The sequence below is a fragment of the Bos indicus genome, chromosome 16 (genome assembly GCF_029378745.1).
Source record: "Bos indicus isolate NIAB-ARS_2022 breed Sahiwal x Tharparkar chromosome 16, NIAB-ARS_B.indTharparkar_mat_pri_1.0, whole genome shotgun sequence".
Taxonomy (NCBI): Eukaryota; Metazoa; Chordata; class Mammalia; order Artiodactyla; family Bovidae; genus Bos; species Bos indicus.
Window position 1 is genome coordinate 34,784,343 of NC_091775.1, and position 13,180 is coordinate 34,797,522.

General features: G+C 40.9%; 2 protein-coding genes across 23 annotated transcripts in view; one reads left to right on the top strand and one right to left on the bottom strand.

The window, feature by feature from the left end:
• Nucleotides 1-1,631, bottom strand: part of SDCCAG8 (SHH signaling and ciliogenesis regulator SDCCAG8) — a 245,766-nt gene extending 244,135 nt beyond the window's left edge. For all 10 annotated transcript variants that reach the window (XM_070768858.1, XM_019976099.2, XM_070768859.1 and 7 more), the window contains exon 1: nt 1,315-1,631. In XM_070768858.1, coding sequence (XP_070624959.1) covers nt 1,315-1,381 — 67 coding nt within the window. In that variant the 5' untranslated portion in view covers nt 1,382-1,631. The remainder of the gene's footprint in view (nt 1-1,314) is intronic.
• A 658-nt stretch (nt 1,632-2,289) lies between these two features.
• CEP170 (centrosomal protein 170) overlaps nt 2,290-13,180 on the top strand; it is a 131,626-nt gene continuing 120,735 nt past the window's right edge. For 4 of the 13 annotated variants that reach the window (XM_019976080.2, XM_019976084.2, XM_019976079.2 and 1 more), the window contains exon 1: nt 2,291-2,481. The gene's annotated coding sequence lies outside the window, so the exon portion shown is untranslated. Of the gene's footprint in view, nt 2,482-13,180 lie in introns of all 13 variants that reach the window. The other 9 variants (XM_019976086.2, XM_019976088.2, XM_019976091.2 and 6 more) reach the window with 5 other exon arrangements.

Here is a 13,180-nt window from a genome sequence, read left to right on the forward strand (position 1 = left end):
TTTAAAGCTGTTGGTCATGACCTAAAGGGTTAAGAAAATGCAAAGGAACAGAAAGTAGAGTGAATTACTTCTAGTAGAATAAATATCCTTTAATGAAACTTTTAGTCTGTATGCATGCGCGCATGTTCAGTGGCTAAGTTGTGTCCAACTCTTTGCGACTGTATGGATAGTAGCCTGCCAAACTCCTCTGTCCATGAGATTTCCCAGGCAAGAAAACTGAAGTGGGTTGCCATTTCCTTCTTCAGGGAACCATTCCGACCCAGGTATCAAACTCCCGTCTCCTGTGTTTTATGCATTGGCAGGCAAGTTCTTTACCACTAAGTCACCTGGGAAGCCCAAGCCTATATGAATACGACCCATATAAAATATATTTTTACTTATGGCTAAGAGTTAAAAAAAGTCTGAAGAATCACTGCTTTATTTGAATTATTTCATTTGCTCCTCACAAGAACCATGTAGATAATATCATAACTTCTACCTTAAAATAAGAGAAATGAGGTTTTCTAGATGTTATATGTGATGTTCAAGACAATAGACTATCTACGTCACTTTTATTAATGATGTCATGATTACTATTGGTGAAACTTTAGTTAATTCAGATTTTCTTATGATACTCATAGGGTACTATAGTAAGAAAATCTGAATTAACTAAATAAAGTTTCAGTAATAGTAACTGAGACATGATTAATAAAGACAAACATAGGCTTTCAAGGCAGACAAGTCTGACTGAATTTAATACCTGGTTCTGCCACTAACCAGCTATGTTGGCTTTGGCCTAACTTAACCTCTTTGACCTCTATTTCCCCATGTGTAGAAGAGGGACAGTCATAAGGTTGTAAGTTTTTAAGTGATTTAATGTATGTAAATAGCCTAGACCACTAAATAGAAGCTGTTGTAATGAAAATAATTATTACTGGGTTCCCCGCCCCCCCGGGTCCAATAAACCACATTCAATTTTACACATATTTTGAATGTGTAAAGAGCGCATCAGGAATTTACTGGACTATAAAGAGAGGTATGAGAACTGGACAGAACAGGCATAGAGCCGTCCAAGAGTTTCTGCGGGCCTCAGGTAAAAAAGATGCCCAAGACAATCAGGGAGTTGGTTCAGGTCACTATGGGAATCGAGGGAAACGACGCTGCTTAAACGTAAAAACAAACACAACTATTTAATCCTTCCACAGCAACATCCATCTTCTTTCTCTGCAGTCTGGCAAAGGCTGAACCAAGGTGTCAAGAATCGCACCAGGTCAGCTCCCAGCCACGAGGTCCTGGTATCAAGGGGCTAGGGCACAGAGGTTCGGAGAAACTCACCCCGGAGACTACGTTGATACTGCCCCAGAATCTCCTCCAGGGTAGAGTTCTCCGGGGACTTCGCCATGCACACACTCGGGGGCCACAGATGGAAGTTGCGTGGGGAAGTGTCCAGTGTCCTCCCCTCCAAGAATAAGAGGCCTCAGCCCCCACGATGCGCCTGCCTGCTTCCTGCAGCTGCTGTCACAAGGGAGCAAGGAATCCCGGAGATTTCGGGCCTTTTTCCACCCTCGGGCCCTCGTGGTGGACGTCGGAAGCTGTAGTCCTCAGTGTCTAAGTCTACAGTCTCGAAGTTCCTACGAACCCGCCCAAAGACTACAATTCCCAGAGGGCAACGCGCTCGAAGCTCACGCTTTGGCGGTTTGGCGACCAGATCCGGTTGCCAAGAGACTGCTTGGAGGCTCCGCCCATTTCTGTAGCCCAGTCAGGCTTAGTCCTGCCTTCATCCCATCCTGCTGTCTGGACCACCTAACTTACAGAAAGGGCTCGTTGAAAGGCTTTATTCATTCTTCTAAATTCACTAAGATGCAGTTGATCCTTGAGGATTCTCAACAGCGCAAATAACGAGCTCCTACACCCTTCAGCCTCAACATCTCTCAACTCTGCTAAATAAATTTTCAAGAAAAAGCTCTGAATTTCCCAAACGGTGTAGATCGTGAAAGCGGCTGACACTAGCAATCTTATCAAGCCCAGCGACCCGACAGCAGCTTGGAGTTGGCGCACTGCCCGCTGGGAACTGTAGTCCCAGCCCGTTGCGGTCCCAGCTAAAGCCCGGGTCCTGTTCATTGTTGAAGCAGGTCTTCGGCGTACGCCTGCGCAGTCAGCAGCTGGAGAGGCCTGCGGTTGAGACCCCCCGCACAACTCCTTTTCATTGTCTGTGCTCGGCGCCTGCGCAGTAGGAGTTCGCCGGGACTGGGCCGGAGCAGGGGTAGGGCCGGGCTCCTCGCCCTCTCCCCAGGCGCCTGCGCACTGAGCGGCCGCTCCTTGCCGTTACCGCTATGTGCGGAGCGTGTGTGGAATAACGTTATTGCCCAGCAGCGCCGAGGGGCCCAGAGCTCGACCGCGGCGGCGGCGGCGACGACGACAGGGTGGGGGAGGACGCTTGCGAAAGACTCACGGGACGCGGCGCGCCCCGCCCCCCCGTCCGGTCCCTCTCAGCAGTGAGGGGTAAGTGATGCGCTCTAATGCCGTCGCCGCCGCCTTTCCACACCCTGCTCTTCGGGTTTGCAGCGGGGGCTCGGGCGCGGCCCAGCGGCGAGGGGCGCTTCCCCGGGGCTCCGCGCGCCGCCCCCTCCCCCGGACCTGGGACTCGGCGGGGACGCCCATCCCCCCATAGTTCCCCCCCCCGACCCCCAACCCCGCGTCCAGCGGCCCGGCTTCCCTTGCTAGTGTCCACGTATTGAGTCGTCTTTGGCTGTCTTGGCTTTGTGCAGCCCCCTCCGCCCGAGCTGTTTGCAGGGGTGCGGGCGGAGCAGTGGAGGGAATGGCTGCGCTGCAGCTGGAAAAGGGGTTTTTTCCCGGTCTGAGCAGCTCCCGGTGTCGACCCTTTTTGGGTGGTTGGTTTTGGGGTGTGGGGCGGTTTGGAGAGGTTTGGCAAAGAACATTTTGGACGTGGTGGGAGGGCGTGGAAGATGTGGTGTCAGTCAGCCCGCCGGGCCACAGCACCCGCGCAGGCTGTGGCTCCGTAGTAACCCGGGGGAGGAGAGAGTGGCTTCCTGTCGACTTCATTGTCCTGAGATTCAAATGTGGGCTTTGGTATGGGTCCCTTCATTTCTTCCAGGGAAAGAAGAATTAGCAGCTGCCTAACCAGGGGCGGGAAGATGTGGGATTTGGATCCTAAGTCATAAAATCTGTTTTTGCGGGGTTTTTTTTTAGTGTTTAGAGGAGTTTTGTTTTCTTTTGTTTTTTGAGAATGTAAGCTCCAGGAAGGCAGGGACAGTGCCTATCCAAGCACTGCCAAGGTGATCCATGTAAAATTACTAGATCACGATGAAGAAAGGACTAGGAAGGGCCTGACGACAAAGCTGTTTGTGTAGCAGGAAGATGAACCAGCAGAATGTTTTTTCATTGGGTGGGTAACGCATTTACGTTCCTAAGGGAATAGGGTAGGCTACATCTTTCCGTTTTGTTTTTTAAGCATTCAAAATTAAAAATAGGCCTGGTACATTTCTGTTTCTGAATTTTTAAATGCATGTTTTTATTCTCTTAATGAAAATTTACCCGCTTGGGAGAAATGTAGTGAAGTAGATGATGTACTTGATTGAAAATGCATCGTTTAAAATGATTTTATTGTTAAGCTTACAGTGCATACAGTCGTTTACTGGCATTAAAACCAGCGAAAGAGATTGAAGCAGGAAGGGGAGGACCCGGTGGAGGAATGATGTGAAAGGAGGGAGTTACATTATGAATACAGTATCCAGATCTTCACTAATATAACCTTAGCAGGGCATGTGCAATGATTTAGGAATTCTACTCTGAAAATACTACATTGCACGTTACAAACCATTTTTATTTTTCTGCCATTTCTTTAAATAGTAAAACCAGTGCTGCTTTTACTTTTTCCTAACTTTGTTAATTTTGTTGAATTTTTTTTTGTTTAAAAACTGAAAAATCTAAATGCACTTGACAGAGACGAAGGAAGATACTAAAACTTGGAAAGTCAACTGATTTGTCTGTCCAAGCCCAACTGCTAAAGAAAGGCAGAGTCAGATAAAACCAAGGTCTTTTTTGCAATGTGCTCTTTCATCCGTGTCCCTTGGTCCCCCTACCCTGTCAAAATTGTGCAGTGCTTTTCTGCGTGCTCTTTTGAGTTGTCTGTGACAGTCAAGTTTATTAATACCTCATAGTTGTATTAGCCTAGTCTTTTCTTTTGATGTAGAAGTAATACTAATGAAGAGGAACTTTAGTTTCATAAATTAACTTTCTGATACAGGAAAAGAGGCCTTAAAGTGGACTTTTCATAAAAATAGAAACTGTTGGAATTTCCCCCCTACTTCATATTAGTAACCATATTTTAATGTTATCTTCTGCTATTCAATACTATTTTATAGTATGATCAACTCTATATAAACTGTTAAAAATGAAATTGCTCCATAGGAACTCATGAAGTTCATCGGTCTTAAATTCAGTGAATTGTGTTATATTCAAGTTAAACAAGAGCTTACTGTTTGAAAGAAGGAAATTCACATTGAACTTGTTTATTAAAATTATGCTCTTTTATTCAGTTGATTTTGCCATAAAGTGGTTTTATTGTCTTATACTTTTTATCCTTTAATTCTACATTGTATTTGATAGACTTTTAAAAGAGAATTAGTATGTCTCTTAAATTTCATCTTACTTAAAAATAATCTGTAATTAAATTCACCATGTGGAATTAAATCAAACTTGAAATGTATTTTACTTTTAAATTTAATGGTGTGCTAAAATTACTTTAATTATGGAAGTAAATAACCATCTGCATGTTTTTCGACTTTACACTATAAAACTATCATACATTGTGTCTATTAGTATGAATATCTAGGTGATTTTAAAAACCTTGTGCTTAAGGATTTGTTTTATTTGTTCCAAGTATCAGTTTCTTGTTTCCTTCTATCTGTTTAAAAAAACCCAAAAGCCTCCCGAAACTAGTTTTATTGTTGCATCTGGTAGTGATCAGCTATCACTTATCTAGTAGTAAATACTGTATATGTTTAAACTTGTTGTCAGTATGATTTTTACTCAACAAAATTCTGTCCCTGAAAAATAACTTGGTATTTTAATTAATGTGTAGTGATTTTCTTTTCTTTATCATGAACATTGGGGGGATAAGCAGTATACTGTGCTTATAAATATCTTAACAGACAGCATGGTATTAAACTGCCAACTGAAATATCTGTATAGTTGTGAATTATTCTGCAAGTATATAAAAAAAGAATTGCATACTGTCTGAAAAAAATTTGGTGGATAAATATTATTGACGGAAGCATTACGTGTTGATGTGTTTCAGTAAGAAATGAGTTTCCTCTAATGGGGAGAAACCTCAGATTATTTTTATTTCATAAACTTTTGTTAATAACTAAGATTTCTAATAACTACCCTTGGTGAAATGGGTCTTTATTTACTCATATTTCTCGAGGGAAGTGCTCAGCAATGAGTTAGCCAGTGTAGGCTGTCTAAAAGATAAAAGAGTAAGAAAACATCTGTCGGTGGTAGTTGTTTGGTTGCTAAGTCGTGTCTGACTCTTTGTGACTGTATGGACTGCAGCATGCCAGGCTTCCCTGTCCTTCACTATCTCCCGGAGTTTGTTCAGACTCATGTCCATTGAGTTGGTGATGCCATCCAACCATCGTATCCTCTGTCGGCCCCTTCTCCTCCTGCCCTCAGTCTTTCCCAGCATCAGGGTCTTTTCCAGTGATTTAGCTCTTCGCATCAGGTGTCCAGAGTATTGGAACTTCAATTTCAGCATCAGTCCTTCTAGTGAATATTCAGGGTTGATTTCCTTTAGCATTGACTGGTTTGATCTCCTTGCCCTCTGGTAGTATGTTTGATTAAATTGGATATATAGTCCAGTTTAGTTGAAATGATTATACAACAGTATGTTTTTTGGGCAAAATGAATGACATAGCTGATATGTACTAAAGTAAACCCCACTCCTGTTCAGAGGTAGAAAGGAAACCAACAAAAGCAAGGTTATAGAAATTTCTTTCATCCAATAGAGATTATGCGAAGCATAGATGTAGAAATGAATTCCATGCATGCATTACATAGGTTTGAAAAACAAAAAACACAGCAGAGAACAAGTTATTATTTAAGTGTATTGGTGGCTAACAAATAATATAGAAAATACTACCCTTTGGAACATAAATATTTACTGAATACATGAGTAACGTATGTGTGTGCTTAGTTGTTCAGTCGTGTCCTGACTCTGCAACCCCATGGACTATAGCCCACCAGGCTCCTCTTTTCATGGGATTCTCCAGGCAATGAGTAAGACTTACTGTGTATTGAGTACCTACAAAGTGCCAGGCATTTTGTGTGTCTCTGTGTAATTCATGCAGCTGTTGTATAAGTAAGGTATTATTTTACACTTAAAGTTGAAAATACTTGAGGTCCTGAGTTAGTGAATAATTTTGCCTCTGTGTCATTCATTACTCAGTGGTAAAGCCTATTAACTGAACCTTTGTCTTTTTGACTGAAGCCAAAATTGTTTTCACTCATCTTTTTCAGTAAGTTTAAAAAAATAACATTTATTTCCTTCTAATTCACATTATTTTAGAATCAGAGGAGACTTTAGAAGTCATCTCAAACGATGTGCCATTTATTACTAATCTCTGAGATCTTACTGAGCCCACCTTCTCCACGAGGAACACTTCCATGAACAAATGGCCATAGGATGGCTAATTTAGCTTTTGAAAATTATAATAGAAAGCTCTTATTTAAACTGAGCTAGTATCTGCTTTACTATGTAACTTACTCTATTGGTTATAGTTCTTTTGTTAGATACAGTAAGGTCTTTCTCAATATAGTGGTTCTCTGCCAAGTTTTCCCTTTTCTAAATCAAATCTGCAACCTCTACAGCTTCATATGATACAGTTTCCTTTACCTTCCTCATCTCTATCACTAGATAACTATCAGTCGGTTTCGTCAGTGCTGTTCTTTTTTGTTCACATTTAGTTCTGCAATTGTGGTCTGAACACAGTGTAGTGAAATTATCCCTTTCCTTAATTCAAGCCATTCAGTTGTGTTTACAGTCTAAAATTGTGTTAACTCCAACAACGGTAATATCTTACCAGTTCTAAGCAGAAAAATGCTCTGTGGCTTTTCAAGTTACATTTATCCAATTCAAGGGATTATTTTCTTTTTTACATTCTGTATTTCTACTTTTCTAACGTTAAAATGACCTTTTTTTATGAAAAATAGTGTTGGTAGGTAGTAAGTTTCTTTTGATATTAATCTTTGGGTTTTGTTTTCGTGTTCTTAAATAAACAATAAAAAGTTGGCCTTCTGTTATTTAGCATTTTGTTTCTTAGAAAAATTTGTCTGGAAATCACTGATGTGGTCAATATAAACATGCACCTTTTTTATGTTAGGCTCTTTCCCATTCTGAATATACATGTAGATAATGTTTTTAAGCAATGTTTACCTTTAGCCCTTTTAAATATCATCTAATTGAAGGTAGTTAAAACTTGAGATCTTCTTGAATAATGATTCCATCATCCAAGGGATTAGCTTCTCTCTTCCTGGCTTTTTGACATTTATAAATTTAACAAGCAAGCCCTCTTATGTCTTTATCCTGCGCATGTATTGGATATAGCCAAGGACATACCATGCAAATTTATAAATAGAAAAAAAGTTACATAAAATATGCTGGAGGAGAAAGGTCACCTTTGTGTGTGTGTCAACAAGGATAATGAAAACCATTTGAATGTTTTGTTTGTTTTTAATTAAAGGGAAAATCATTATATCCTCTAGTACTAAGGGAGTTGGTTGAAGCTTACTGTCTGGTGTGGACGTGGATAATTATATAAAGTCTAGCATAGATGCTGTGAATAAAAGTAAATCAGAGTAAAGGGATAGAGAGTGATGGACTGCTATTTTTTATTTATTCTTAAGTAGTCATTCACATCGCACATTAAAATGGTCCCCAAAAATCAAACTATTTGAAAAATAATGTGAAAAGTCCTCTTACCCATCTACCTTATCTGCTGACTTAACCACTTCTCCCAGTCTAATAGGTAACTTTTTAGTGTATCCTTCCAGTGAATTTTTTTTGAATTTAAGTAAATACTGTATATATTTTTATACTATTTACCCTCTTTTACACAAAGATAGCCTCTTTATACAATAGGCTTCAGCAATACGTGAACCTTGAACTTGTAGATGTTCAAGCTGGTTTTAGAAAAGGCAGAGGAACCAGAGATCAAATTGCCAACATCTGCTGGATCATCGAAAAAGCAAGAGAGTTCCAGAAAAACATCTATTTCTGCTTTATTGACTATGCCAAAGCCTTTGACTGTGTGGATCACAAAATTCTGAAAGAGCTGGGAATACCAGACCACCTGACCTGGCTCTTGAGAAACCTATATGCAGGTGAGGAAGCAACAGTTAGAACTGGACATGGAACAGCAGACTGGTTCCAGATAGGAAAAGGAGTACCTCAAGGCTGTATATTGTCACCCTGCTTATTTTAACTTACATGAAGAGTACATCATGAGAAACGCTGGGCTGGAAGAAGCACAAGCTGGAATCAAGATAGCCGGGAGAAGTATCAGTCACCTCAGATGTGCAGATGACACCACCCTTATGGCAGAAAGTGAAGAGGAACTCAAAAGCCTCTTGAATGAAAGTGAAAGTGGAGAGTGAAAAAGTTGGCTTAAAGCTCAACATTCAGAAAACTAAGATCAGGGCATCTGGTCCTATCACTTCATGGGAAATAGATGGGGAAACAGTGGAAATAGTGTCAGACTTTATTTTTTGGGGCCCCAGAATCACTGCAGACGGTGACCGCAGCCATGAAATTAAAAGACGCTTACTCCTTGGAAGAAAAGTTATGACCAACCTAGATGGCATATTCAAAAGCAGAGACGTTACTTTGCCAACAAAGGTCCGTCTAGTCAAGGCTATGGTTTTTCCTGTGGTCATGTATGGATGTGAGAGTTGGACTGTGAAGAAAGCTGAGCGCTGAAGAATTGATGCTTTTGAAGTGTGGTGTTGGAGAAGACTCTTGAGAGTCCTTTGGACTGCAAGGAGATCCAACCAGTCCATCGTGAAGGAGGTCAGCCCTGGGATTTCTTTGGAAGGAATGATGCTAAAGCTGAAACTCCAGTACTTTGGCCACCTCATGTGAAGAGCTGACTCATTGGAAAAGACTCTGATGCTGGGAGGGATTGGGGGCAGGAGGAGAAGGGGACAACAGAGGATGAGATGGCTGGATGGCATCACTGACTCGATGGATGTAAGTCTGAGTGGACTCCGGGAGTTGGTGATGCACAGGGAGGCCTGGCATGCTGCGATTCATGCGGTCGCAAAGAGTCGGACACGACTGAGCAACTGAACTGAACTGAACTGCATCTTGAGAGCTACTATTTTAGAGACTGGTTAGGTAATATCACTCTTTGAGAAAGTAACTGCAGCCATGAAATTAAAAGATGCTTGCTCCTTGGAAGGAAAGCAATGACAAACTTGTGCTAAGTCATTTCAGTCATGTCTCATTGTGACCCTATGGACTCTTGTAGCCCACCAGGCTCCTCTGTCCATGGGAATCCCCAGGCAAGAATACTGGAGTGGGTTGCCATACCCTCCTGCAGAGGATCTTCCCTATTTAGGGACAGAACCAGGCTCTCTTATGTCTCTTGCATTCGTGGATATTTACCATTAGTGCCTCCTGGCAAGCCCCTGACAAAACTAGACAGTGTATTAAAAAGCAGAGACATCACTTTGCCAGCAAAGGTCCATATAGCAAAGCTATGGTTTTTCTAGTAGTCATGTATAGATGTGAGAGTTGGACCATAAAGAATGCTAAGCCGAAGAATTGATGCTTTTGAATTGTGGTACTGGACGAGACTCTTGAGAGTCCTTTGGACTGCGAGGAGTTCAAACCAGTCAATCTTAAAGCAAATCAACCCTGAATATTCATTAAAAGGACTGTTGCTGACGCTAAAACTCCAATACTTTGGCCTCCTGATGCAAAGAGCCGACTCATTGCAAAAGACCCTGATGCTGGAAAAGATTGAAGGCAAAAAGAGAAGGAAGTGGCAGAGGATGAGATGGTTAGATAGCATCACCAACTCAATAGACATGAATTTGAGCAAACTCCAGGAGATAGTGCAGGCTTGGCTTGCTGCAGTCCATGAGGTTGCAAAGAGCCAGACACGACTTAGCGACTGAACAGCAACAACAACAAGATCTTTCCTAGGTGGATGGATGTGACCACTGCTGCTACTGAGGTTTGAACAGGAGAGACAGTTGTAGTGAGAAGAATTTGTTATCAGGAATTGCCTCAGAGGCATTACTTGTGTGATCTTGAGTTTGTCACAACTTAGTGAGTAAACAGCAACAGGAACAAGATATGTCACTTAATTTCAGAAGTTCAATTTCTTTGTTTATAAAATAAAGCTGGCAATAGTCTAACTACCTCAGAGGTTTATTTTGAAAAACTCATTAGATAGATATAAAAGACAAGAAAGTTGTAATTACATTTAGTGATCCTCTTTCCAGCACCACAAGCGTGGTACCATTTGATAGTGTTAGATTTGAAGAAATGTTCTGGTGCAAGTTCCATCAAGCCCAAAATATCTGTAATGAATGAAAAAATAAAATCTGCCAAGGGTTTTAGTACTTTTTATTTTTAAAGAATGAACTTTTTTCATTTGCTATTTTTATTTTAATGTTTTAAATTTATTATTTTAAAAAATCTTTAATATTTATCTCTACTAATTATTGAATGATCAGTTCATTTTTTAGTTCAGAGAAAACACAAGCCTGTAAATTTTACATATACTGGTCTCAGAGTTTCTACTTTTTAAATTATTCATTTTATTCCTTTTCACCAGAGTAAATTCATGAGGTAAGTTTTTGTTGTAAAATACAGAGCCTGTGTATATGTGATTTATTATTGTTCTTCTGGATTTTTTTCCTACTATTCTTAATGAAAATTATTAAACATATACAAGGAAATTGAAACAGTTTCATAGTGACTGCTCACATACCTACCATCTTGATTCTGCCATTAACATTATGTTAGTTTTATCACATATCTGGCCATAAACCTTTGTCTATTCACCAATCCCTCTTACATTGATCCATTTCAAAGTAAACTGTAGAGGTATGTTTTTCACAAAAGGGTTCTTAAATCATTTGAAACTGTTTTAGGTTTAAGTTTTCTGAATGTACTTTTGAAATATTTTGTAGTAACCACTGTATTACACTGTATTAACAGTGTAATATTACACTGTTATTACACTGTAGTAACAGTGTAGTAACCACTGTTACATTAAACAGTAGTTTAAAAATGAAGTACTGTTTTTTCAGTACTATTTTTTCAGTTTTTCAGAAAACAGTACACTGTTTTCTATTCCAGTAGTGTTACTGAGGGCTACCCTGGTGGCTCAGCTGGTAAAAATCCACCTGTAATGCAGGAGACCCCCGTTTGATTCCTGGGTCAGGAAGATCCATGGAGAAGGGATAGGCTACACATTCCAGTATCCATGGGCTTCCCCGGTGGCTCAAATGGTAAGGAATCTGCCTGCAATATGGGAGACCTGGGTTCGATCCCTGGGCTGGAAAGATCCCCTGGAGGAGGACATGGCAACCCACTCCAGTATTAGGGCTTCCTGGGTAGCTCAGCTGGTAAAGAATCTACCTGCAATGCAGGAGACCCCAGTTTGATTCCTGGGTCGAGAGGTTCCCCAGGCGAAGGGATAGGCTACCCACTCTAGTATTCTTGTGCTTCCCTGGTGGCTCAGACTGTAAAGAATCTACCTGCAGTACGGGAGACCTGGGTTCAATCCCTGGGTTGGGAAGATCCCCTGGAGGAGGGCCTGGCAACCCATTCCAGTATTCTAGCCTGGAGAATCCCCATGGACAGAGCAGCCTGGCAGGCTACAGTTCATGGGGTCTCAAAGAGTCCTATACAACTGAGCGACTAAGCAGAGTATTACTGAATTCAGTTTTTCTGTAAATAGCTAGCTGACAAAGTTGACACCAGTGATACACGAAGACAAGATATTCATTGTTTGTATGTTCATTTGTGTGTGTATGGTCTTGAAGAGGAATGGTAGATAGTTTGGTTTTTGTTTTTGATTAAGCTGAAGAGCTATTGAAGGAAACATATCCTGTTTCTCCCATCCAAGTACTAACAATGTCCGACCCTGCTTAGTTTCTGAGATCAGATGAGATTGGGCATGTTCAGGGTGGTATGGCCGTAGAATACACTGTTTCTCTAATCAAGTGATTCTGCTATTTCCTTCAGTCACAAATCCAGAAATGAAATATTTCTTCTCAGTTCAATACCTCACTACCTTGCACTTCCACTATTCCCCTACCCTTCTTTTGTGTGAAAAATTCTGTGTTAGGCCATTCACTAAATATAAGAGCCATTGCTTGTGGTGAAAGAGCACGGTTCCACATTAAGATTTTAAGTGGTTCCTGTAACAGATTCCAGAATGTTAAGGATCTACTATATGAATAAAGAATTTAAAATTTGTAAATTGAAGAGGTGTGAACAAATAGAATGCAATTAAATGAACCTTAAATAAAGTAAAATTTAGACATTTATTTGGGGAGGGTGGCCTGAGGACAAGAGAATGGGCTTTTAAGTGTCTAGGAGAAGCAAGTCTACTGATTATTGTTAATAACATTCAGAACATAATTCATTAATAGAACCTGGCACTGTTTTGCTAATGGATTTTAGGTTAATTACAAGTTCATAAGTCTTGTTCACCAAAGATATGATGAAGTTTGTATCAGATGGTTGTTTCAGCAAAGGATACTATCCGACAATCATTTATTTCTTTTTCTGAATTTTCAGGTGTCTAGTTTTGTCACTAGGATTTCTAATCTCTGACTTGCTCTTCCTGTCCTCTCTTTTTCCTGGGTGCAATCTGTAGTTTTTTCCTCCACTCTCAGCATTCTAAATCAAAACATGGTGTATTTCATGTGTGCTCAGTTTCAGTGCAGTCACTCAGTCGTGTCTGACTCTTTGCAACCCCATGGAATGCAGCACGCCAGGCTTCCCTTTGCATCACCAGCTCCTGGAGCTTGCTCAAACTCATGTCCATCGAGTTGGTGATGCCATCCAACCGTCTCATCCTCTGTTGTCCCCTTCTCCTGCCTTCAGTCTTTCCCATCATCAGGGTCTTTTCCAGTGAGTCAGTTCTTCACATCAGGT